At 36.7% G+C, this 26,218-nt stretch overlaps 1 protein-coding gene across 3 annotated transcripts in view; it reads right to left on the reverse strand.

The window, feature by feature from the left end:
* The window catches only part of LOC109695405 (maltase-glucoamylase-like), a 174,437-nt gene that overhangs the window by 131,135 nt on the left and 17,084 nt on the right, over nucleotides 1-26,218 (reverse strand). For all 3 annotated transcript variants that reach the window (XM_074061721.1, XM_074061719.1, XM_074061718.1), the window contains 12 exons: nucleotides 15,390-15,510; nucleotides 14,455-14,564; nucleotides 13,775-13,926; nucleotides 13,089-13,260; nucleotides 10,814-10,913; nucleotides 9,159-9,271; nucleotides 7,541-7,666; nucleotides 4,951-5,082; nucleotides 4,677-4,793; nucleotides 3,677-3,790; nucleotides 2,488-2,572; nucleotides 1,078-1,195 (listed from right to left, as the gene is read on the reverse strand). In XM_074061721.1, the coding sequence (XP_073917822.1) occupies nucleotides 1,078-1,195; nucleotides 2,488-2,572; nucleotides 3,677-3,790; nucleotides 4,677-4,793; nucleotides 4,951-5,082; nucleotides 7,541-7,666; nucleotides 9,159-9,271; nucleotides 10,814-10,913; nucleotides 13,089-13,260; nucleotides 13,775-13,926; nucleotides 14,455-14,564; nucleotides 15,390-15,510 (1,460 nt within the window). The remainder of the gene's footprint in view (nucleotides 1-1,077; nucleotides 1,196-2,487; nucleotides 2,573-3,676; nucleotides 3,791-4,676; nucleotides 4,794-4,950; nucleotides 5,083-7,540; nucleotides 7,667-9,158; nucleotides 9,272-10,813; nucleotides 10,914-13,088; nucleotides 13,261-13,774; nucleotides 13,927-14,454; nucleotides 14,565-15,389; nucleotides 15,511-26,218) is intronic.

The following is a 26,218-nucleotide window of genomic DNA, read 5'->3' on the forward strand; positions in this document are numbered from 1 at the left end:
CTTCTCATCCCATTTTCCCAACAGGGTTAAAATGGCTGTTAGGAGTAGCCTGCACTGTTAACCACATTCATATCTTGTCTTGTTTAGTTTTAAGGTATTTTATGTACATCATTAACCCCATAATTTCTAAGAATTTCAACAGCAGTCTCAAAAAGGTTGGTAATTAGAGATATACAGTTTTTCTAAAACAAAGATGAAATTTAACTTTACAGAGATATATAAACAGTAATCTTTCATAACATAAGACTTCAGAAATACACAAATATGGACTTACTAACAACCCTTGGAAATTCCACTTTTAATTAGAAATACTTTGGTAATAATTTTTTGATAAGAGAAGACATTTTAAATTTATATGCATGTGTGCACTTTTATAACTAAATATAAGTAGATAATATCCATAATTTTAACTTTTAGATAATATCCATAATTTTAACTTTTGTGAGGCTGGGGGTGTAACTCAGTGGTAGAGTAATTGACTTTTATATAGAATTTTTCAATTACTTTCAAAATGGCTAAAGTTATACCCATTGATTTAATAATGAATTAATGTGGTTTTGATCCAGTTTCCTGCTATTATAGTTAGATAGCAAGTTGAATAAATTCTAAATACTTTTTCCTCACTATAACATTTAATTTCACACACAGGTAAAGAGAGCTCAGTAAAAAGATGCTGAGCCAAATCTAACACCTCAATGTAGTTAGATAGCTCCAGGCTATTTAACCCTTTGTATTCCTGCTACACAGTGTGTAAGAAGGGAAAATATATTGTCTTTAGACTCAGGACTAAATTATGCTTTTGCAATGCATTAGCTGTTTGATCAAGGGCAAATTTCTTATCTTTCTTTCTTCTAATTTTCCTTGCACTCATTTTCTCACTTGTTCTTTCATTTTACACACACCACAAGTATTTATTGGCTTTCTTCTTCCTTATGTATGAAGCATTTGCCTCATTCATTCCATTAATGACAACCATATTTATTATGTAGATTTGAACAAATACTATGTGTGAGTCACCCAGCATCTCACAGACTCATACTTTGATCACATATTATTCTATAGCAGTAATGTTCTCACTCTGCTGTGGAAATCGCCATGGAGTAGCCATACAGATTGTGGACATCATACTGCTTGCCCCAGTGCTGCACTGCATCCATGCAGAGAGTCTTGGAGAACAGGAATCCATCCAGGACACCTGAAAAAAAAGAGGAATCAGTCAGTGAGAGCCTTAAATGCACATTTCCTACCCTTTGACTATCCCACTTGAAAAGATGGCTCCCCTGAAGAGGCACTTCCTATGTCCACCCTATGAGCAGTCATACTGTTTTCTCACTATCAGAATACTCTTGAGGTAGTCTGTCTAATACATAAATAAATTGTGCTGACCCTCACATATCTTTCACCCAAGTTCTCATGTGACCAGAGATAGGCATATGGAAGCAAAAGAATCCAGTTGGACAATAAGTTTAATCTGAATTCTTTAAACCAATTTAAATGGTCCAAGAATAGAAATTGAATAAAAGAGTAAGTTAATTTCTGATTTGCTCTTTCCTTGATCATGCATTATAAAGAGTGATTTCTAATCTGGCTTTTATTCATGTGCACCACCGTGGTTCAGATCCAAACCACCTTTCGACTTTATTGCAATAGATTCTTAATAACTTATTTACTTTTGATCTATCTTTTAATTTGTGGATTAACACTTATAAAAACCACTGGACTATCATATTTCCCTCTAACTAAAACATGAATAGCTTCTATCACCAAAAGAATGAAATATGAACTGTTTAGCCTCCCATCCAAGCCCCTCAACATTAGATATGACTCTCCGCTCTAATATCCTCATTTGCCATGAAGATGAAATCGTCACAAAATGTTATAATCCTAGAAGTTTCATTCCTTTCTCAATCAAGATACAATTTGTACTGGTGCCCTTAGCTTTCCTCAAACTACAATCAATACTGCAATTTCAACACCATATCCTGATAGTGTTGTTCAAAGTTCAATCAAAGATTGAAAGTAACACATTCACTGACTTCCTAGGCCATAGGCTCTGGAGCTATTTCATTCTGTGGCTTTTGTCTGTCATTCATATTGTGGACGTTACCAGACTTCACCCTCTCCTGAGGACCAAGCCCACTCATCTCGCCTCTCTCTGTTACGCCCTGGCTTGTGGGGGTGCATACTTGAGAGCAACATAAACTAACCAATAACCCCTGGCTCCTACATCATATCCTCTCTTGATCATCCCCTAGAAGTAGCATGAACTGTAGGAGGAAGAATCACAGTCCCATTGCAATTTATGTCTCTTTTAGGAAACCATAGAGCATTTTTATCTCCTTTCTCAATTTTCTTTATGTATTACCCACATTTTCCTTTCTCTGTGAGCGCTTACATACAGATTCCCGAGCCATGTTGTTCAAATCTATCCTTATGAATTTAAAATGTCACATTGTCACTTCAATCTGGCTGACTAGGAAAACTTACTGGGAGTGAATGGAGGATAATTGAGGTTGCTTGTGGAACATCCTGAAATTGAGCCATCAACAAAGTTTGCAACTTCATTCATATCCTACAAGACAAAGAGCAAAAAATACTAAGTAAAATATGTTTCATAGCATTGTATTGATGGTGTCTTTTTTAAAGAATCCGAGAAATCATTCCAGACATTTCTTTTTTTAAAAGGGGTCCATATATGTACATGGAACGAAATGGATGCTCCAGTCTTCCCTACCCACTAAAGACTTTATGGAGAAGGTTCTTAGAATCCTTTCAAAATGTTAACTGTCTAAAATCACTAAAAGTGAACAATTCCCAAAAATATTAGGCAAAAAATATTTCAATATGTGCAATGTCATAATTATCAATTTATACTCTCTATATCCAAGCAGAACTGTGAGTACACAAATGTATATATATACATGGAGAGAGAGATGCATTTAAGCTGTCTTCTTATCCACAAAATGATTTATAAGACACCACAATGTGTTTACACTGTTTGGAGAGAAAGAGAGAGCTAGGAAGAGAGACAAAAAGAGGGTATGCATGTGCCAAAGCTGTGAAAATGAAAGGCTGAAAAGGATGCATACCAAAATATTGATTTATAGGGCTTTTGTTTTGATCTTCTTAGCTGCCTACATTGTTTAAACTTCCTGTAGTTCTCTTATAATTAGGAAAAAAGTTCAACTCCAGAATTTCCTAAATTTTGATGGACTGCACCAGTTGGTTTCCATTTGTTTTCATTTGGCATTATACAAGACATTTCTCCTTACTGCAGCCACATGGCACTTTAAATTGGGAACTTCGGCTCTCATCAATTTGTCCAGCATGTCCAAATGAAAAAAGCTAGAACTGGCAATTAAATAATTCATGCACTTTATGACAATGTAAGAAGCATATGACTATTTTTAATATCAGCTCATTTATTTGTAAAAGGACAGCTGGACTCAGGAAAACAAATTCCTAAGTTCCATCCAACTCCAATATTATGATTCAGATTCTAAGCTACCTGTTTCGATAAGATTATTTGAAGAGTAAGATATGAAATGGTAGGAATTATGGCCAAACTTGTTTTCTTTCTTCTTCTTCTCTCTGTGTTCCATGATTCAAAGACACAGACATAGATACATGCCATTTGATTATTTGTCACCTAAGAACCAAAGTGTTAAGAACTCACGATCCAAATTCCATCATACGCTACTTGACTGTAGAAAATCTCGAATTCTTTCGTCCACCAAATAGCACAGTTAGGATTGGTGTAATCAGGGAAAACAGTTACTCCAGGCCAGACCTGTAAGGAAAAAAGAGTAAATTCAGTAAATATATAGAATAAAGTAAAGAACTTTGAAAAGAAATTCCTATTATGCTCATGAAGAAAGAGGTGCCAGGCAAAGGTCATTTTTAGTTAAAAAGGTGAATCGCTTGGAATACAGGGAATAAATATCAGGGGTAATAATAACTTCTTAAAGAAAATTTTATTTTTAAAAAATCTGGCTAAGTTCTTAAGGAATAAATCCTTGAATAGAGGCATTGTCTAACTTGTTTGTCTACAACTCTGCTTCTCTCTTCCTATCACTTTCTCTACTCTCATTTCTAGGAACAGTAAATGGGGAAGTGTTTTGTGTGAACTTCAACTGGTCCATCATAATCTGTGAATTCTAACATCATTTACTTTTCTCTCTTCCTTCCCTGCCCAGCTTCCCTCAGACACTATACTCTAAAAGTGTCATCAGAACTATTAGAGGTGGAGCAGCAGGTAACACCCTCATGAAAAACATGGCAAGTAAATATTTGAGAAAGAAGTGATGAAGTGGGTTACATACTGCAGAGAAAATGAGTAAGAAAGAGGCATGAAACATTTCCTTTGAGTTTCTGAAGTAGAAGATAACCAGTGCCATGTAACATCAGTGCCAGTGAAGTAATGGGGGAAGAAAAGAGACCAAAGTCATCTGAAGAGGGAGAAGGTGAGGAAGTGGACATTCAATGAGTGAGCTATTTTTAGTGAATTCTGAGAGACTTGCATCAGGTAGGATGACTGGTAAGCATCTGAGGAAGAAAGAGCAAAGGAAAGTTTATCCTCACCACACACAGGCATCTGAAAACATACAACAAAAAAACACATGCTCACACATACCACCACAGCCCCTTGACCAGACCCAGACAGCACACTAAGTTACCTCCCCAATTAGTGGATTCACTCCATCTGAACCATTCACCCATATCTTCAGAGCTGACCCCCTATCATATGGACTATAGGGATTACTTGAGGAAGAGTTGTTGGAGATGGCTGGATCCTAAGAAGGGAAAAGAAATACACAACAAAAAAATTAGCTTTAAACTGGAAGCACTGAAAGGAGACTGGGATTTGGGGGACCATGGAGAAGGAAGTGGGCATAATGATAAGGAACATTTTTCCCCCTATTTGGAAGAAAAAAAGAAGGCAGTACATACCACAATGATGACAAATTTCTGTTCATTTGTATGTAACTCCTCCACAAACTCAGGGAGGCCCTCAAAATTCACTGGGTCATAAGTGAAATCCCTCCTCTCATCCATATAATCGATATCACCATGCTGAACATCCTGAAAGAATACATCAATCCACAATTTAGCACCTAGAAATGTCCCTATTCAAATTAATCAGCCAAACTATCACTGTTATTATTCAAGATAAGTGCCAGCTCTGTGGTGGGATCTAAACAGGGAGCTAATCTGTCCTGGCATTGAAGTGCTTCTCTTCCCAGGTCAGTTTCAAAAACAAATGATCCATTATTTACACAAGGTTTATCCCCATCACTGCAATCAGGTTAACTGTATAATATATGACATATCACCAAGGCTATCAAATACATTTCAGACTATCCACAAGATAAGGGACTCTCTCTTCCCCCACTTCTCTTTCATTTTATTGCCTCATAGTTGGTTTTGTTACTTCTCTTCTACTTCAAGTCTTTGGTATTTAATATTTGCTAATTTTATATGAAAATAGTGGAACCAGAATGAAACTTACTCTTGCTCAAGATGCAGGTGTCTGCCTCTAAGGGAATGTGGTGGAAAAGAAAAGTAAATTATTCTAGAGACTTTGAGCTTTTCCATTTGCATCTCTTCTAAAACCTCATTCCTCATTAAAGCCCCCAATATAATAGCTACACTCATATTAAGCCATTCAAAGTATAAATATATTTCATTAGATGTATGTATTATATCCTTTCGCCCACTTAAACTTGGCAGAATTCAACACCACCTGTATTCAACTAGTTAATAATCTTCTATTCAGTCTTGTCTGTCTATATGTGAGAAGGATCACATAAAAAGTAGAGAGTCTTAGTGTGGTTTTAATTTGCATTTCCTTTATTGCTAGAAATGGTGAGCATTTTTTCATGTGTTTTTTGGCCATTTGAATTTCTTCTTTTGAGAAAGTTCTGTAGTTCACTTGCCCATTTCTTTATTGGTTCATTAGTTTTGGGAGAATTTAGTTTTTTAAGTTCCCTATATATTCTGGTTATCAGTCCTTGGTCTGATGTGTAGCTGGCAAATATTTTCTCCCACTCTGTGGGTGTTCCCTTCAGTTTAGAGACCATTTCCTTTGTTGAGCAGAGACTTTTTAGTTTTATGAGGTCCCATTTGTCTATGCTGAGCATTCCCTCAATCCTGCCTCTCTTACTTCAAGTGCTATTCCCCTCTGTATCCTCACCCCATGTCCAAAAATCCCTTCAGAGCTGGAGGATAATGAGAAGCAGGGCTGTGGCCAAAATAGAGAGTGGATCCACCCACGCAAATATCTTCCACCACTCTCATTTCCTACTCTCCCCATAATGTTACTACATCTTTTGAATCTCAATTCTTTTACACATCATGTTTTCTTTCCTCCAATCCCAAAATATCTCCTGAAGCTCTACTTCAGATATGAAATGACTACATTATGCAGAAAGACAAATTTCATTTATTGTCAATTCAACAGTAACCAAAATACCAATGTAAAATTAGATGGACCTATAACTTGTTATATGATTTTTAAAATCTATTTAATTACAAATTCTGTTACCAACTAGCAATGTGGTCTTGGTCAAGTTAATTGTCCCTTACATAGCTTTAGTTTTTTTATCTGTGCAAAAATATGTGCTAATTTAGATGGTTTGGGCCTGTATCCAGTACTATACTTCTTTTGGCCTACATCTTTGGGGTCTAGAATTACTCTACTTTCTCAATTTCTCTTCAAAATATCTATTAAAGCATATTAATTAGCAAGAGTAGGGGGATCAGGAATCCACATCATTTTTTACCTGAATTAAACATAATAATTAAGCTTATACCTGAATCTTAGAGAAATATTAAAGATACTCTATCACTTTTATGATCGGTCTCTGCCATGATGCTATGGAGTCAAACAATGCAACCAAGAACTAATGTTTAATACCAAGAAGTATTAAAATGGCATAATCTAAGCTATAGAGAGAATTAATTTAAGAGCTCAAATGAAAATGTAAAATGTAGTTAATACAATAACACAAGAAAATTTTACTAATAAAACATGGGAGAAGAAAAACAGCAGATTTTCTCTCACCCCAGCACTTCTATCAGGTTGTATCCTTTCTCCCTTTTCTTTTTTTTTCCTCCCATCTCTTTAAATTTCTCCCTACTTTGTCCTGTTACACTAAAATAAATTCTTAGTAAAACTTCAAAAAGAAAAGAGAAGAAAATTTGAAAAAAGAAAAATAGACACAAGACCAAGTTGCCTCCTCACCATAATGGTGGTCTCTAAGTACAATTTCTAATAAAAAGAACTAGGGTTCCTTGAGGTAAAAAAATGGTTGACCCAACAAAAAAACTCATTTATCTGAATTTGTTCAAAATGTACTGTGCGCATGTATGGAAATACATAATAAAATCCACTCAGGTTACTAATGTATGCTAATTCAAAAATAAAATAAAATTCTTTTAGAAAAGAAAAGAATACTCCAAGAGGTAAAGTGTGAGCAGTTAGTCTTATTCTTCCAGGGAATTTCTTTATTTTTAGAGAACCATTTAAAGCCTTACTTACATAAGGGAGTTGTGCTGCACGGTTTCTGTTCACAACCTCTCTCATGTTATCGAGGGATCCATAATCATACCGACTGAGGTGAAATCCCAGGGCCCAGTATGAAGGCAAGACTGGCCGTCCAATGAGCTAGAAGAAATACGGAAATGAAAGTTAGCAATATTCTTTTTCTTTTAACATGACATTTTAGCTTGTTTGAGATAAACGTAGCTACACAGGGAGTTTCCTTGTCACAGTTCCATGCATATATATATTATAACCCTAACTGGTTTATCTCCTCTAATTTTCTTCACTCTACCTTAGCCCCTTTCTTAAGGTAGTTTCAGTTCGTTTAAGATTTCGAGGATAGGTAAGACACCTAAAAAACTAGATAGCATTTGCCCTCAATGCAGAGAAACTAAAGCAGATACCTTAAAAGCAACTGAGGCCAATAGGAGAAGGGGACCAGGAACTAGAGAAAAGTTTAGATAAAGAAGAATTAACCTAGAAGGTAACACACATGCACAGGAAATTAATGTGAGTCAACTCCCTGTATAGCTATCCTTATCTCAACTAGCAAAAACCCTTGTTCCTTCCTATTATTGCTTATACTCTCTCTTCAACAAAATTAGAGATAAGGGCAAAATAGTTTCTGCCGGGTATTGAGGGGGTTGGGGGGAGAGGGAGGGGGTGGGGTGGATGGTAAGGGAGAGGGTGGGGGCAGGGGGGAGAAATGACCCAAGCATTGTATGCACATATGAATAATAAATAAATAAATAAATAAAAAGAAGAATTAACTTAGAAGGTAACACACATGCACAGGAAATCAATGCGAGTCAACTCCCTGTATAGCTATCCTTATCTCACCTAGCAAAAACCCCTGGTCCTTCCTATTATTGCTTATACTATCTCTTCAACAAAATTAGAGATAAGGGCAAAATAGTTTCTGCCAGGTAGTGAGGGGGTGGGGGAGAGGGAAGGGGTGGGTGGTAAGGGAGGGGGTGGGGGAAGGGGAGAGAAATGACTCAAACATTGTATGCACATATGAATAAATAAATAAGAAACACAGGAATAAATGTAACAGTATACTTTATCTATAGAATCATAGTCTGGGGAACCTGGGTCTAAGACTATAAATCTATGAGTTTATAAAGATGTTTAAAATTCTAACTGAGCAATGAGCATAACAAATGGAAAGTTTTATAAAGGTTACAATGAAGTTTAAATGCTATTTGCCAGTTGTCTGAAACACCAATAAATGTCTTTAAATGTAAAAAAAAAGATTTCTATATTCATTCTTGTATAGAGAGTATATCAACAGTATTCAAGTTCAGTTTCAGTGCACAAAAAATATTCCATTTTTTAATGCACTGATTAGTTAGTGTCAAAATGTTAGCCTATTTCTCCAGTCCCTTTTCCATTATTGAGGATAGGGTCATGTTTAGGGCATCTTTATATTCTCTCACCTCTTTATAACATAAAATTCTATTAAATAAGTTTCCATTGCATACATGAGATCTGTCCTTTAATGTCCCACATTTTAATTGCAGAATTTTTTAGGTCACACTGTACAAAGTATGCTTTTCTTAAATATTTTCTATGTAGAATTTACTCAATCATAATCATGATATCATAAACTTACCTCTAGATATTCTCGTACAACTTCCTCAGGTGTGTTTCCCAAGAACACATAGAAATCCAAAATACCCCCAATGGTGCGGTAGGTGACAGCTGGGGCAGGCTGCAGAGCAACCTCTTAAAAGATTTAAAAAAGGAGAAAATAAAAATTAGAAGTTATTCCACAATAATAACTACAAAATTCTAGACCAGAGGATCACTAATCATTTGAACCCCCATGTGTAGGGGATTCAAATGTCTCACATTTTGAATACAAAGAGATAAACTGATACATAGGGGAGCCAAAGCATTTGTTCAGTGACCGACTTCAATAGCAGGTGACTGTTGTGTCTCAGTTCCTTCCACCAGGACCCATGCTCTGACTTAAAAAAAAAAAAAAGCAAATAGGCTCAAGAAAGTGCCCAGAATAAGCCACTGGTGCCTAAAAATTATTTGCATCTAAAAGCACTTGTTCCTGATATCTCCAAACGCCTAAATAGAGTCCCAAAATACTCGGTTTTCACAAATTCCTTTCTTAAGAGAAATTCTAATCTTCTCTGAGACAACAAGCACCTCTAGACATCATGACAAGCCTAACATCTCCCATCTATTTTCCCAAGGACATATATATCATTCTAAAGAGTCACCTGTCTACTCCTAAATGTTTTTCTTGAATCTCATATCAAGCAAGAGTCAAACTGAAAAAAATCAGAAATTATATAATACATTCAAATACCCTTTAAGCTCCAACCACTATTCTCAGAAGTTGCCTTTTATTCTTGGTTTGTATCAGCATTAAAGGCCTCAAAATGTACTGAAATGTGTTCTTGTGTCATAAGAACAACTTGAACGGAGTATGTAGGGTCTTGTAACTTTACCATGAAGTCTGACTCAGATTGATTTCTGGTTCCTTTCAATTTCCTGAACCTGTACAATCCTTATATTCTTTAAGTCTATTCTTAAGCTACTTGGTATCCTAGAGTCATCTTAGATTACCTACAGTGCTTCTCAGACTGCAGGGAAGGATTAGATTTTTTAAATTTAATTTTCAATTCACTGCAAACTGAAACTTTTGCAAAAGAACACAAAAATGAATTACTAGACAAAGTCCATGCATGCATTTGGATGCTTCAGCATTGATTAGCCCCAATTTCTACATTCATCTTTCTGTGGAACTGAAACAGTTTGTGAACCATTCTTGGACCCCACTTTGCATAGCACTGATCTAACCCAATGACCCCCAGTTACAAAGAGGGTAGGGATTAGTATTTTACGCCCACTGCAACCTTGGGAGATGCTGATACATCTCCTCTTGCCCTGTGGAGGTACTGAAACTGCCATTGGGGTCCACTAAGTACAAGGCTAAGGAGGGAGAAGAACAATGGGAAGAAACTGTCTCAGAGTAGATTATAGGGAAGGGTTTACTATCTTAACTCTGGAATGCAAAATATTCCAATGGAGACAATCAGATTCAGGGAAATGAAAAGCTAGAAGAGAATCCCCTACACATGGCAACCATGAGTCAACAGTAATAAGGTAGGAATGGAATAATTAGGACCTTACGTTATGGCTCAGTTATTCTTAAAGGATCCATTCCTTTTATCATAGTGCAATAAAAAGGGAATAAAAGTCACTTTTGTGTATGTTTGTCATTTTATGAATATTCTTTTGTTCCTTTACCCATAGCATTGCTGTTCATAAGAAACACCCCAAAGGATGATCCACTAGCATCTTCAAGGCACAGAAAGAACGTCTGAGCACCATACAAGTTAGTTCCATTCTGCAGAAAGACAATTAAATATGAAAAATTTACAACCATGTAGTCTAAACATCATATTGCTTGGTTGTCTTGGGAAACCAGTCTTAACCATGTGAAGAAACCTATGGTCAATGAAATAAATTTTTTTAAATGGGTGTTTTCATTTGATTGATGTTAAACAAGTGAGCTAGTGTTTTCTTATACAATGAGCCAACAGGACCATTCATGTAGTAAGACTGCAGAAGTTGTACGTAATGATGAGAATTCTGGAGCCATAATTCAAAAAAAGTTCTCCTCTCTCTCAATGCAGCTGTAATCTAGACTAATCGTCTAGACTGCAAACAGGAGTTCTCCACCCAGACTTCAACCCAGGCCAATGAAAACAGAATCCATGGGGATGGAAGCAGACATTGCTATTTTATTTTGGTTTTGTCTTAATTTTTCCACATAATTCCACTGTGCAGTCACATTTGAAAATCATTGTTCTAGAGCAGTGTTTGTCAAAGATTGTTGTACATCTTCCTTATGCAGGCATTTTAGTTAAATGTAAGTTCTAATACAATAATAGGTAGGAGGGTGTGGGGGTTCAAACCTGTAATCCCAACTACTTGGGATATAGAAACGGGAAGAATCACGGTTGGAGACCAGCGCAGGGGTCAGGGGGTAGGGGCAGGAGTGAGACCCCCCATCTGAAACAATAACCAGGGATGGTGGTGTGCACCTGTCATTTCAGCTACATGGGAATCAAAAACAGGATTGCAGTCCAGGTCCATCTGGGAGCAAAAATGGGAGACGTTATCCCAAAAACAACTAAAGCAATAAGGGCTGGGGGCATGGCTTAAATGGTAGGACACCTACCTAACAAGTGTAAAACCCTGAGTTCAACACCTACCCCACTCCCACAACCACCAAAAAAAAAAAAAGGAGGGACTAAAAAACCACTATAAGTGCACTTCCCATGCGGTACACTTTGAGGGGCAAAGGTCTGAGGCTCCTTAGTTACATGATCATCAACAACTACTCCTGCACAACTGCTCTGACTCAGCATCTTTTCTGCTTTTCTGCTGGGCAATTGTGCAGCAGAGAGCATGGGCTTTAGGTGAGACCTAGTGGGGATCAGATTCTTTCTATATTACTTATAAACTCTTTCACCTTAGACTCTAAGTGAGGAAAATAAATGCACTTTTTTTCTGGGTCCTTTTGCTAAATAGACATAATACATAAACAAGCCAGGTGTGATGGGGCACAACTGTAATCCCAGCATTTGGAAGTTGAGGCAGGAGAATTACAAGTTCAAGGTCAGCCTGGGCTATATAGCAAGACACTGTCTCAAAAAAAAAAACAGAAAGAAAGGAAGGGATGGAGGAGGGGAGGAAGGAAAAAAGGAAGGAAGGAAGGAAGGAAGGAAGGAAGGAAGGAAGGAAGGAAGGGGTCACTTAATAAATTATTGCTGTGATCTCCTTTCATTCAGCTATTAGTTCTGTTTATTCAGGAAAACTCCTGAACCATAGTGTACTGTTAAACCCAGAAAAAAATTGCCTCAAATTTTAGCAGTCAAAACAACAAACATAGAGTAAAAAAAATATAATAACAACAAAACAAAAGTCTGTCTATTCTTTTATTACTTTGATCATTCGTTCCACAAAAATGATTGACACATAGCTTTGGCTAGGACTTTATCTTACTTTCCTGACAAAGTAAGTGATTTTTAAAGATAGACTTAAAAATATAGAACAATTTTTTCTATATTTTTATTTGAATATAAAATTGAATATTCTACATTCAAATAAAAATATAGAAAAATAATCAGGTACTGTTCATAGTACAGATATTAATAACATTCCCTCCACAACTGGTTAATCCAAGGGAGAGGCATGATATAAAGTAGTTGTCATTTACTGCGTATTTTCTATGTGACAGCCATTCTTCTGGAAACTTTATATATATTAACTTATTGATCCTCAGCACAACACTATGAGATAAGTACATTACCCCATTTTATAGATGAGGAGCTGAAGACACAATGGTAAGTAACTTGCCCAGAGCCACAAAACTTGCAAATAGTAGAGCCATGATTCAAACCTTAACCAACCACCATATTGTAACACTACAAGTGACCTTTAAGATTTCAGCTATGCTAGCAAGTAAAAATGAACCCATGAGTTTAATCCCCAGTACTGTCAAAAAAGAACTTACTTCATTAGGGATCGTGTCCCTGTTAAATATGGGCCATGTCTTCCAATTCATGTCATGCCGGTACTGTCGGTGCACATGTTCTCCCAGACCATACACATTAGCACTAGGTAAACGGATAGAGAGCTGCAAGAACTGATCTGCAAACAGGAGGGGCCCGATGCTTGAGTCAAACCTAGACACAGGTGGAAAACAGCAGAATGGGTGATAAGTGAGGTGGAGAGAACAAACCTGCTCAGAAAAGAATTCTTTATATCTCATAAACTCAATATTCTCTATTTAATCAGTCCCATTTGCCCTCCTATGACACTTTACCATGGATACTAGTAGATCAGGACTCCTCTAGAGTAAGTATTATATGACATAGTTCTTACATTTGTCCCCCAAACACCCTACCACATAACCAAAACACCATTCGTATATGAAATGTTTGACAAATATTTTTGGGTGGACAAGTGGTTAGATAAATGGAAAAAAAAAGAGGAAAACATGCAGACAGAAGAAAGAGGAAGAAAGGCAAAGGACAGATAGGTAGATGGATGGATGAATGGATGGATGGATGGTTGTAGACACAGAGTGTGTTCGCCAATAGTGAACTCACAATTCAAATGCAGTCTTTGTCCAGCTCATAGAATTCCCTTCATCATAACCTTCCCAGTTCTATTCTCAGAGAAGTTTCCCAAACTTACAGAACATTATTGTTGCTTTTTCTGGTCACTTTGATGCTAAATGGCTGTCTGGAGACATCAACTTCATAGTTCAAAGAAGAAGCAATGTTTCCATTGAAGGGCTGCACGTGTTCATGAGGCACTTCATACCTGACTTTGGTTTGGTCAGTCAACTGCACCAAGAGATGAATAGATAAAAAAGAACAATGAAAACTTTTCTGTTTTTCAAAAATAGAAGTACCCCTGCCAACACCTTTGCTTCACAGTGTGTGTGAAGAAAGCACTGGAATTCAGACACTGACTGAACTGACATTATGTCTAAGGGAATGAACTCATTACATCAACAACTTCAAAGTTAGTCTTTCTTTAGGTAGAGATATATACTGCAAATCTTCAGAGTTGGATTATCCCAAGAAAATTCAAAATTGTGATAATTATTTTTCTCCCTATTATATTTCATATGGTATCTAGGGCAAATAAATAAAAGTCAAAAGCTCACCAACAAACTCAATAATATGTATTTAGGAAGTTATCACACAAAAAGAAGGCTATAAAAGACCAACATATAAGTGCCAAATGATAATGGGAATGGAGGAAAAATACTTCCACTATCAAAAATTTTCTACTCTGCAGGAACTTCAGTCACCAGGTAGGGGACAGGGGCTCTTTAAAAGATTTTTTAAAAGTAAATAAACCACAACCTTAAAGTGGAACCGGTTAGATGTCTGGTATTCGGCCGTAAGAAGGACGTTTTCAACATCATTTCCAAACAAAGATGGAGAAGGCAGACTTTTCAGCTGAGCTGTGAATCCTAACATGTAGGGGAAAAAATGTTTTCATAGCTGGCTCTGTAAATTTGCGAATAGTAGCTAAATAAAAATTAAGCTTTAGGTCAAAGGGACTGATAAACATAATATATACATTTTATATATATACACACACACACACACACATTATTGCCTTGCAGTTATTTTTATATTACATTACAGGTGATCACATACATTGGCGCCATCTCCCTAATTAAATGGAAAATCAAGTGAAAGTTGAAGAATTATAGAAGAGCCCATCAAGCCAAGAGCATCTAGTAGGGGACCGTACCTCTTACCTTACACTAAAAGCCTCCCCAGAGGAGTCACCAGCTCTTACCAAGATTACCCTCCCCAAACTGTTCATCATGATACTTTCATTTTAGGGTAGGAAGAAGAAGAAGGGATGACCAACAGTGATGCTGACTAGGTAACTTTTGTAACATGCTTATAAAACTGAAATTGTTTCCATTCCATAAAAATTATGTCAGACTAGAGTTGGAAGTAATCTCAGAAGTTAATGAGTTCAAATCCCTATCTCCTTTAAGAGCTATAAACTTGAGAACCAAAAGGTCACGATAATTATACAAGGTCACAAAGTCTTATAAAGGTAAACCTGAAGTAGAACATGGTCTATGAACTCTCAAGACAAAGGGTGATTGGGGCATGATGCCAAAATCAGGTCTCTGTAAGAGTGGTGCCCACCTCTGTCACACGTGGCTGTGTGGCTGCAGGGTGGTCCTGCATTGCTGCCATAGGTCTCCTCCTAAGGTAAAGAACCAACCTCCACAAGGTCTGAGACTCCTACCTCCTGCCAGTGTCAGACTTACCTGCACTTGTGGAGACAAAAGAACCCTCCATTTGGTAGCCATGATTCTTGGAATAGTAGCACGAAGGAACATCTATGGTTTCCTGAGGATTCCAGCAGCAGCCACGCTGGTCACATGTATCCTGAAACAAGAGAATGAGATTAGCGAAAGCAACTCAATTTAAGGAAGTACACGTACTCTAATTCCAGATAATGGTATCCATAACTTCATTTTATAAATAAGGGAACTGATTCCAAGTGGCAGAGCTTCTACTCACAACCATTCCTTCTTTTTTTTTTTTTTTTCATTTTTCTTTTATTATTCATATGTACATACAAGGCTTGGTTCATTTCTCCCCCCTGCCCTCACCCCCTCCCTTACCACCCACTCCACTCCCTCCCGCTCCCCCCCCCTCAATACCCAGCAGAAACTATTTTGCCCTTATCTCTAATTTTGTTGTAGAGAGAGTATAAGCAATAATAGGAAGGAACAAGGGGTTTTGCTGGTTGAGATAAGGATAGCTATACAGGGAGTTGACTCACATTGATTTCCTGTGCGTGGGTGTTACCTTCTAGGTTAATTCTTTTTGATCTAACCTTTTCTCTAGTTCCTACTTCCCCTTTCCTATTGGCCTCAGTTGCTTTAAGGTATCTGCTTTAGTTTCTCTGCATTAAGGGCAACAAATGCTAGCTAGTTTTTTAGGTGTCTTACCTATCCTCACCCCTCCCTTGTGTACTCTCGCTTTTATCATGTGCTCATAGTCCAATCCCCTTACAACCATTCCTTCTGACCAGTGTCCTTCCTGTGCAATAGTATAGAAGCACAATGTATTCTGTGTCTTTCACCACATTAAAACTGATAAGTATACTTTAAAATTTCAAAACACAATATCATTATATCACTAGTAATCCAAAATTGCAAATGAAACTTCATTTATATTAACTTTTAAAAAAGACTTTGTAATCACCTTTATTCAGAAATTTTCAAATCAAACCAATTTCACCTTGACTTTTAAATAAATTACGTAAATGCATGTGCATTATACATGTGACATATATATAGTTTTTCACTCCTCCCAAGGCAAAAAAAGAATCTTTCCTTGATTTCCAGATTTTATACCACAATTAATGACTGAGTCAACTGGAGACTAAAATACCTTTCTCACACCAACTAATTTGAAAAAAACAGCCAAGTTAAATGCAAAATAAATATAAGGAAATCTCTTCTCTTGAGCATAGGCTAGTTCTAGTGATGTACAACTAACAGAGTACAATGGGATGTCACTTTCTAGATTAGATCACAGAAAGAAGTGATTTCTGTTCTGCTTGCTCTCTTTCATTTTCTGTTAGTGTCCTCACTCTGGAAAAGGTGAGCTATCATATCAAGGAAGGGCCCACATGGCAAGAAACTGAGGGGGGTCTTCAGCCTAGTAGCCAGCAAGAACTTAAGGCTCTCAGTCTAACAACCCTCATAGAGCTGAGTCCTGACAAAAATCACATGAGTGAGCACGGCGAGGGTCATCGTAGACCTGGCAAACTCCTTGATTGTAGACTTCTAGAGACTCAGAGACAGAGAGACCCAGCTAAGCCAGGCCAGGTTTTCAGCTATAGAAACTGTGAGAAAATAAGGCTTGTTATATTAAATCATTAAGTTTTGGAATAACTTGCTACAGCATAGTAAAAAATTATCCTCACATACTCTGAGGGTAATTTCATATAATATTTTAAAGTTATTTTGTGCATGAAACAAAGTTCATGTTATGGGATTTTTCCCTTGTTATGTCATGTCAATGCTCAAAAACTGCATTTTGGAGCATTTCAGGTTTTGGATTCCTAAATTAGAAATGTATGAAAGCTGAAAAATATCTGTAGCCTATCTTGCTACACAGTCAGATTTCATTATGAACTCAATTTTAATCAGCTACTGTGATTTGTTCCCTCCTTTCAAAACGAATCAGAATTATAGAATTTCAGTATTACAGAAGAGAGAAAAGTGTTAAAAAAGGTGTTACATAGAATGGCTTTTGTACACTCCCCAGAGCTTAGTCATTTTGTCACTGAACTAGAAAGAGCAAAGATCAGAGTGGTCAAAGTAGCAAAGATGTAAATTGTCTCAGTTGAATAACTCAAAATACGAGTGGAGCTGAGCAATTGTTAAAGTGGGAGAAGCAGAGCAAGAACTGTAAGACAAGAGAGTAAAAAGCATGGAAAACCTAGGAAAACAGTTTTAGAGGGAAGCTGTGGAAACTGTGACATGAAGGGATGAAAGCACACAAAAGCAGTTAGACATGAAATGTAAAATTGCTCATTAAGTTTGAAGAGAGAATTAAAATTTAACAGATGTTACCAAACAGTATAGAATGAGAAACTATCAATACAGTATTCAGGGAAGACAAGGGTTGGATGATAAACTCCCAATCCAAAAATAAGGAAAAAACACCTGCTTATGAGGGAGCAGTGGGCAGAAAGTATCACACAAAAATCAGAGGAAATGAAATGCACAAAAAGTAAAGAAAAAAACTGTCATGTTAATTGTCATATAGATGAAATACTTTAAAAAAAAAAAACAAAGATAATCAGGTTGCATTTAAAGAAATAAATGCAGAGAAAAGTTCCTGATAGGTGTCACATCCAAATCTTAGGCTTCCAAAAGAACTATGAAGGTAAAAGCAGAAAACAAATATTTGAGAAAAACACAGCCTTAAAAGCCAGCATTCATACCAGACAAATAGACTTCAAGGAAAAATTCATCATTAGGATGACACTGAGCTATGGAGTTATGATAAATGTTTCAAAACACCAGGATGATATTATAGCTAAAATTTGATATGCACCTAACAACAAAGACTCAAAATAAATAAAGTTTTTTTTAAAAAAATAGGATAAAAATTGAGAGAAATAGTATATAGTGTAATATTTTCAATGAATTCCCCTCAGTAACTGATAGAGAAGCAGTCAAAAAAAAAATGAAGATATTTTATTTTTTATGAAATAGGTATATATTAAACCTCCTGTATTTACAGTTTCCACATCTGATTATTTAACCAACCTCAGTTTAAAGTAACAACAAAAAAACTGAATCTGTTTTAAACATGTATAGACTTTTCTTGTCATTTTTCCCTAAACAATGAAATATAACAACTGTTTAAATAGCATTGTAGTGGGTAGTATAAGCAATCTAGAGTGACTTACAGTATTAGGGAAGAAATATGGAGGTTCTATGTAAACATTACATTATTTTATACAAGGAACTAAGCACTTCCAGATTTTTTTATCCATAAGGGGTCCTAGACGACTGTATTCAGGCTCTCACACCAACACAAAGAGGAGGACTGAACTCAACTCAGAAATGGAGAAGCCACTGCTCTAAGACCAAATCAAGCTCTGCTCTACCCAACTCTTCTTGACATTTAAAACAGAGAGAAGAAAAGAAGAAAAGAAGAAATTATTTTATATCAAAAGTAAACAGGAAAAAAAAAGAAAAACTAGAGTCCAATCTTGTCTATGAAAATAAATGCCAAAAGCCTAAAAGAAAAAAGTCACGCACAGCCTTAAAATAAATCAGCATCATACTAAATAATGACCAAGTAATGCTTCCTCCAGAAATATAAGGTTCCTTTAATATTAGAAAATCCACTTGTGTAATACACTACAATAACTCATTAAATGAAGTACACCATATAATCATTTAAATTCATCATCTATTCACAATTTTTTAAATCCTAGTAATCTAGAAATAAAAAATAACTTCATTAGTTTGATAATAAGTAGCCACCAAAACAACAGCAATCATCTTACTAAATGATGACTTGCAAAAACATTCCCTTTAAAACAAGAAAAAAGACTAAGTAACCCATGTCTATGATTGCTTATAATTTAAAAATATACAGGAGGTCCTGACCATGCAATAGGATAAGAAAACAAAGAACATTTATAAGACTGAAAAGGATGAAGGCAAATCAAAATTATTTTCAGATAAAAACATTGCCCAGGTAGAAACCCCAAGAAAATTTGTAGAAAAATATTAAAGTAAATTAATTGTTAATATATTGGATCCTTTAATTTCATTTTATATTTGTGATTTGTTCCTTTTCACTATTAGTCATTGTATGTTCCCTGTAATAAGCCGTAGGAATAGATAGATATGGAAACAAACTACAGAGGTTAAGCTTCACTCCACAAAATGTAAAACTGTTTACCAAACAGCATAAAATAGGTGATCCAAGACTCATTACAGTAGATATTTACAGCATACTTAATAAAAATAAAAATTAGGGTCCCTGAATGAACGAACAAAAAACTTATAGAGATTAAAAAGATAAACATCTCAATATAAAATTTGGCAAAAGTCAGAAAAGGAATTCACAGGAAACAATTGAAAGATGTTCACCTTCACTAGTATTCAGGAAAATGAGCACTAAAAACATGATGGGATACTGTTTTGTTATCACAAAATGGCAAAATTTTAAAAGATGGTCAATTCCAAATATTATTAAGGATGTAGAGAATGAGACTAAGATTGTAAATTATCACAGCCACATTGGAGACCCACTTGATAATAACTAGTAAATCTGAAGATATACTCAAATCACACATCCATAAACAAAAATATTTATAGGAATAGTCATAGACTGAAATTTATAACATGGACTATAATTTATTTATAGTCATTATAGCATGTTACTATTGTTGCTATTGTAGCATTGTTGTAACCATAAGATGGTGGAGAAAAACTAAATTTCTTTTAATCAGAAAAGGATGATTTTTGATATATCATTTTACAGTGAGCTTAAATAAATGGGAGATGCATAGCAACAAAAATAAATCTCACAATGTTAAGTGAAAAAATTGCAAAAAATCCATTTTGTTTATAAGTTGCATGTACTTATTATTTATAAATATATGTGTAAATAGTAAGTACAAAGTAACACATGATAAATACCAACTCCAGAACCACAGTTACCTCTGGGGCCAAAAGGAAAAGGTGACACAGTAGAGGTATACAAGGGACTTCCTCTGCACTGATACTATGTGAGTTAAAAATGAATAATTTACTGATTAAATTACAGGTGCCTTGGAATGTGCAAATTTTTAGGTCATTAGGAAGCAACGAATCTAATTTTTTTTAAAACCAGGACCTTAATAACTACTGCATTTAGAAAAGAGAGGACAAGTTTTCAAGGACAAATGCAAAGAGCTTAAAGGGACATATGTGATCCAAGGTCCAGGAGGGAGCTTGAGTAAGTTCACAGGATTGGCTGTCTCTTGCTACTGAAGAGACTGAGGAAGACTCCTTCTCATCCATATTAGACCTGGATTATTCGACCCTGCCACCCTTCCAACATGGTGCTGGTTCCTCTCCCCTTTGTCTACCAATTCAAACTCAGAAACTTTATGTGGGGTCTTAGGAATTGCAATTTGGGACACAGATTCAGAGAGCTCAGAATCAGTGTTCTGAAAAAAGCAGAGCAAGAGGAACTTAACCTGAGCAAACAGTATTATTTTACTATAGTTAAAGGCTGAAGGTAACCATGGCACACATTCCAGGAAGCAGCTGGAATCTTGCGTAAGTCCTGCCTCTCAAATGGCCTTCTGGCCCCATTTTGAAAAAGCCTTTTTTTCTTTTATTCTCAGACCCTGTGAAAACCACTAAGCCATCAGTTCTGTATTATCTGCTAACCTTTACACTTGCTAATGTCTACTCTGAGCAAAGGAAGCTCACATCCCTGTGAAATGGCTACAAGTTCTCTGACCCACACTTCCCATTGAGAGGTGAAGTTTGTTGTCCTTCTATTGAGTCTGGGCTAGCTAGGGAAAGATTTGGTCATCAAAGTGCAGAAAAAGTGATGCTGGGCTACTTTGGGCCTGGCTGGGTAGGGAACTGGCAGCCTTCCCTTCCATCTCTTGCAGACCTCAGTTGTGGTGTAAGCAGTTCAACTACCCTACTGGAAAGACTACTGAGAGAGTCTCTGAGACCACTTGGTGAGAGAGAGGAGCAGAACGGGGTCAGCCCCTCAGTCCTTTTTGCCAACGTGCCAGCCATATGGGTAAAGTCAGCTTAAAGCCCTCAGTAGATCAGTAATCGACTGAAACCACTAAGTAGCACCATTCAATACCACTTAGAACAGAAGAACCCAAATCTCTGATCCATACAGTCATGACAGACAATAAAACAGTTGCTGTTTTAATCCAATAAATTTGGGGTAATTTGCTTCTCAGGAGTAAATAAATGAAGAAGCAGTGCTCTAAGAAAACAGAGGGCTTAGAGCAATTTTTGTCAGGCTGGTGCTGGAGTTTGAATGTATCACCTCCAAAATTCAAGAGTTGCCAGTATGATGGTATTAAGAGGTAGAGACTTCAAGAAGTAATTAGGTCCTGAGGGCTCCTCTCACATGATCAGGTTTAGGGGCCCCTATAAAGCGGTGCCTTCTAACCTGTGAGGATGTATCAAGAAGACCTGTACCGCCTGGTTGTGGACTTCCCATCTCCAGAACTGTGAGAAATAAATTTTGTTCTTCCCAAATTACCCAAATCTCCATTATTCTGTTATGGCAGCACAAAGTGGACTAAGATGCTTGGTGGTTTAGTTCAACCTGCAGAATGTGGAGTAGGTTCTACATAGCAGGGCTCACAACAGCCCAGTGCTTCTCACAGTAGCTCTATCATTGACCTGAACGGCCTTCTAGAAGCATTAGGTATATTCATATCAGTGAATTAGAATCCTAAATACAAATGCAAATATGTTTTCAGAGTATTCAATTTATATTTCTCTTCTGCCCTCTGTTGTGATAGGTAATAAAGGTTTTAGTTTCTAAAATGCCAGGGGCTGAGCATGATGGCAAACACCGGTAATCCCAACTATTTTGGAGGCAGTAATTGGGAGGATCATAATTCAAGGTCAGCCCAGGTGGAGAAGTTAGTAAGACCCCGTCTCAACTAACAAGCTGGGCATGGTGGTTTGTACCTGTAATATCAGCTATGCAGGAGGCACAGATAGGAGGATTCTGCTCTGAGGTCAGCCCAGAGCAAAAACATGAGACCCTGTCTGAAAGATATCTATAACAAAAAGGAAAAGAGGGGAGGGGCAACTGAGGAGTGCTTTAATTGGTAGAGTGCCTGCCTAGCAAATACAAGGCCCTGAGTTCAAAACTCCAATGCCACCAAAAAGATAATGATAAACTAAAAGTAAAATGCCAGAACCTAATATTGTGAGCAAAAAGGGGGAACCAGGAAGTATCCATACAAGGCAGTGAGTAGAATGAGGAAAAGTATCCCATGTTATAATTAAAGCAAGATTTTAAAAGTTAAAAGCACTTGATGACAAAGGAATTCCAAACACCTTGTACTCATCAAAATTCTCCCTATTTTTATATGCAAAAAGTTTGAAAAAAATGAATGAGTGAAATTAATCTCAATTCAAGCTAATACACAGACTATAACACGTGCATCTGGAGTCAAGTTTTCAAAGTTAACTTGGCCACTTCTTCCATCCCAAGGTGAAATCTGACAGCAAAGACTTTTAAACAATACTGCCACCCCCACCGATCCCATGATTCAGACTTTCTAGGTCGCTAAAGTAGACTATGGTTAATTTTCTAAGCACATTTTCTAGGACCTTAGAGGTTGCTATTTTAAATCTTTTTAACCACTTAGTTTAGTACAATGTTCAGAAATCATTTGCTTAATGAGCAAGTTCAGCTGAGCACATGGCCTCATTCCACTGATAAGGATTTGACAGTATGCAAGGAAACGTGACAGTAATCAAGTGATAAAGCTTTACACATGGAACCCAGTTCTCTGGCTCTCTCACCGTGCTCTGGCCCAATGCTTACACTACCAACTCAAAGTGTGAAACAAAGTGAATTCTGGACTTCATAGTTCACTGCTCTCCCTAGCACCATCTAATATCTCTTAACTAAGGATATGTAAACACAGGGTCATATTAAGGGTGGAGATTTGTCATGATGTTAGCAAAATGCAGTATCATTGCTTGTATATCATAAAAACTGATTTCTTAAATACGTTGATAAGAAACTGGAATTTGGAAAAGGACGTCAATAAGCCAAATAAATAATTGATAGATAATTGCAAAGTACCTTTGCTATAAAAGATCATAAAGCCTCTGAATAAAAAAATATACTAACCTGTCAAATATCATCATAGGAATTATCACTAGTGTCCATGGAAAACACTCATTTGTAAACTGCTGTCACATTAACCATCCTGCAATGGTTACTTAGGGCATGAAGGTTTATTTCAAGCATGTAAACCTGCTCTCCACATACTCAGAGTAATTCCATCCCTTAAAGCTCAAATTGCTTAAAATCATTATCTACCGTTTTCTGAGTTGTATATTTAGAATTTGACTGAATATTTGTGCTCCCTGCCATCAATGGAATCTTTCAATTCTAAGTTCTAGAATTGAGGATAAAAAGCCTTATCAAGAATGAGGAAAGTGAGAGGCTGTTTTAGAGTTGATAGATTGGAAATCAGAGTTAAAACCTGTCTCTAAAACCCACATGAGAGCATAGTCTAAGTAAAGTAATAGAGTCACAAAGGAGGTTAAATAGAGACTTCTATGACAGAATAAAATATTTGAACTTGACTGAACTGTTGCAAGTAGGATGTTAAAGGGAACAGCTCTACTCAGCATGTATTGGAATAAATGGAAGAAATGGAGTTCAGAAGAGATTCTAGGAAGTACTGGAGTAATGATAGTCTAATGATGACAGAGAGAATGGAACTAAAGTACTAATTGTGAAAAATATTATTAAAAAAATATTTTGAATACCTAAAATCCTGGCCAAAGGGATTCTAGGGCAGAGCCAAGCAAAAGTTACATTGATTCTGCCTGAGAAGCTAAAAGCCCAGAAGAATTACCAGCAGGAAATCTAATAGCAGAGCAGGAAAAGCAGATTGGATAAGGAGGTGATAAGAGGAAGACATCCAGGGAAGATGTCCTCTAACCAGCAGCAACCCCAGAACTGAATATCAGGACCAGATTTAGATCATTGAATGATCTTTTCTTCTGAGGCTCACAAAAGACACTCCTGCTGTCCATTCTCTGAGGGGGAAAAAGTCTTCCAAGAGGGCTCAGGGTGGTCTGACAGATTACTTTCTCCTGTCCTGGGCACAGGATTTCCCTCCCACTACTGACAGCAAGAAACAATGGAGTCTACAGCCAGGAATCATCTGTAGAATACTTTTTTCTTTTATATGTAATCTTAACAAAGAGGAGATAGGAAAGACAAAATTGTACAGCAAGCAACCTCATCAACAGAACATTCTGCCTCACCTGTCTTTCTTCTGTGTTCATAATTCCTTCTTCCCTTTCCTCCTCCAGCCATATAATTCCCTTTAACATATATATCACATATGCATCACTATCCATACACTCAGACTCTTAGCAATAGTCTACATCAGCATATAGCATTCAGAACACATTAACAAATGCAACACAATACCTAACATACACCTTCACTGAGAGAAAACTGACCATCGAAAATGGCAGTATTACCAGGCACCAGTGGCTCATGCCTATAATCCTAGCTACTCAGAGATCAGGAGGATCGCAATTCAAAGCTAGCCAGAGCAAATAGTTCTCGAGAACCTATCTCAAAAAAAAAAACCCTTCAGAAAAAAGAGCTGATGGAGTGGCTCAAGGTATAAGACCTGAGTTCAAACTCAGGGCTGAAAAAAAAAAAAGAAAAAGAAAGTGGCAGTATTTCTCTGGCTGGGCAAAAGAGGAGCATGAGATAAATGAAGGTCAAGGTCATAAAGCAATTAGTTGGGTATAACTTTTTTTTTAAAAAAAAAGCTAAATGTCATTTACTGAACTACATATTTATTGGAAAACAGTATAATAAAATAGCAAAAAGACCAATATGGCAGCAGTAATGATACCTGACATTCACCAATATCCAGTAACAAGATGGGATGGTGTGAGAGTGATATACTTAGGAAGGCATAGACTCCTAGGAAGAATTCCAAGTAACTGGTTTCATAGCACCTATGACAGGATATGTTAGTTGGCTTGTATCAACTTGCTACAAAGATAGTACACTAAGCATCCTGTTTAGGTACAACATAGCTAGACCACAACTTTTCATTCCTATTGATGGTCCTCTACCATTGACCTCCAATCTACCTTATGTCCTAACAACTATCTTCCCTTTGGTGCCCACCCTATAACTTAGACATATGGGACCATTCACTCCACAATTTCTCCTTGTGTAACTTTATTTATATTATCTCTTCTATCTTGAATTCATTTTCTGTTCCTTCTATCTCTGTTCACTGAATTCTTACTTATTTTTAATTTGGGCCCCATACCAAAAGGTTTTTCTCTTTCTCCCTTGCTCTTTTACCTTTATTCCTCTAAATCTTTTATTCTCTCCTTTCTTTTTTACCCCCATTATAGCTTCCCAAGCCCTAACAGATTGTAGCCAGTGGCTATGTATCACAAGCCATATGTGCAATAAGCATTCGTTCTACATTTGATAGTAGTCTGTCATTTCATATCAGTGGACTTAAAGAGTGCATTCCATTATCGTTTTATTCTCAAAATAAAAAGTGACATACAGGGTGTGTGCAATCACTTTATTATCATGATCATCAGAGGCACTTCAGTTGATGACCACAAAACATTGAACTTCAGTAAGCACTAGTGCCTGTACTGTCTTTACTCTGGTGATGATTACCTTCTTCCTCCCCAAGCATAGCTCTTGAAACTTTGTCCTTTTGCTAAATCATGATTTGTTCATGTGTATGACTTTTTTATGTAGTTCCTAGATTACTTTTTGAAATCCTGAAAGGAGGAAGAAACACATAAAGAAGGAAGAGCAGAAATAA

Source organism: Castor canadensis, chromosome 2 (genome assembly GCF_047511655.1).
Source record: "Castor canadensis chromosome 2, mCasCan1.hap1v2, whole genome shotgun sequence".
NCBI lineage: Eukaryota > Metazoa > Chordata > Mammalia > Rodentia > Castoridae > Castor > Castor canadensis.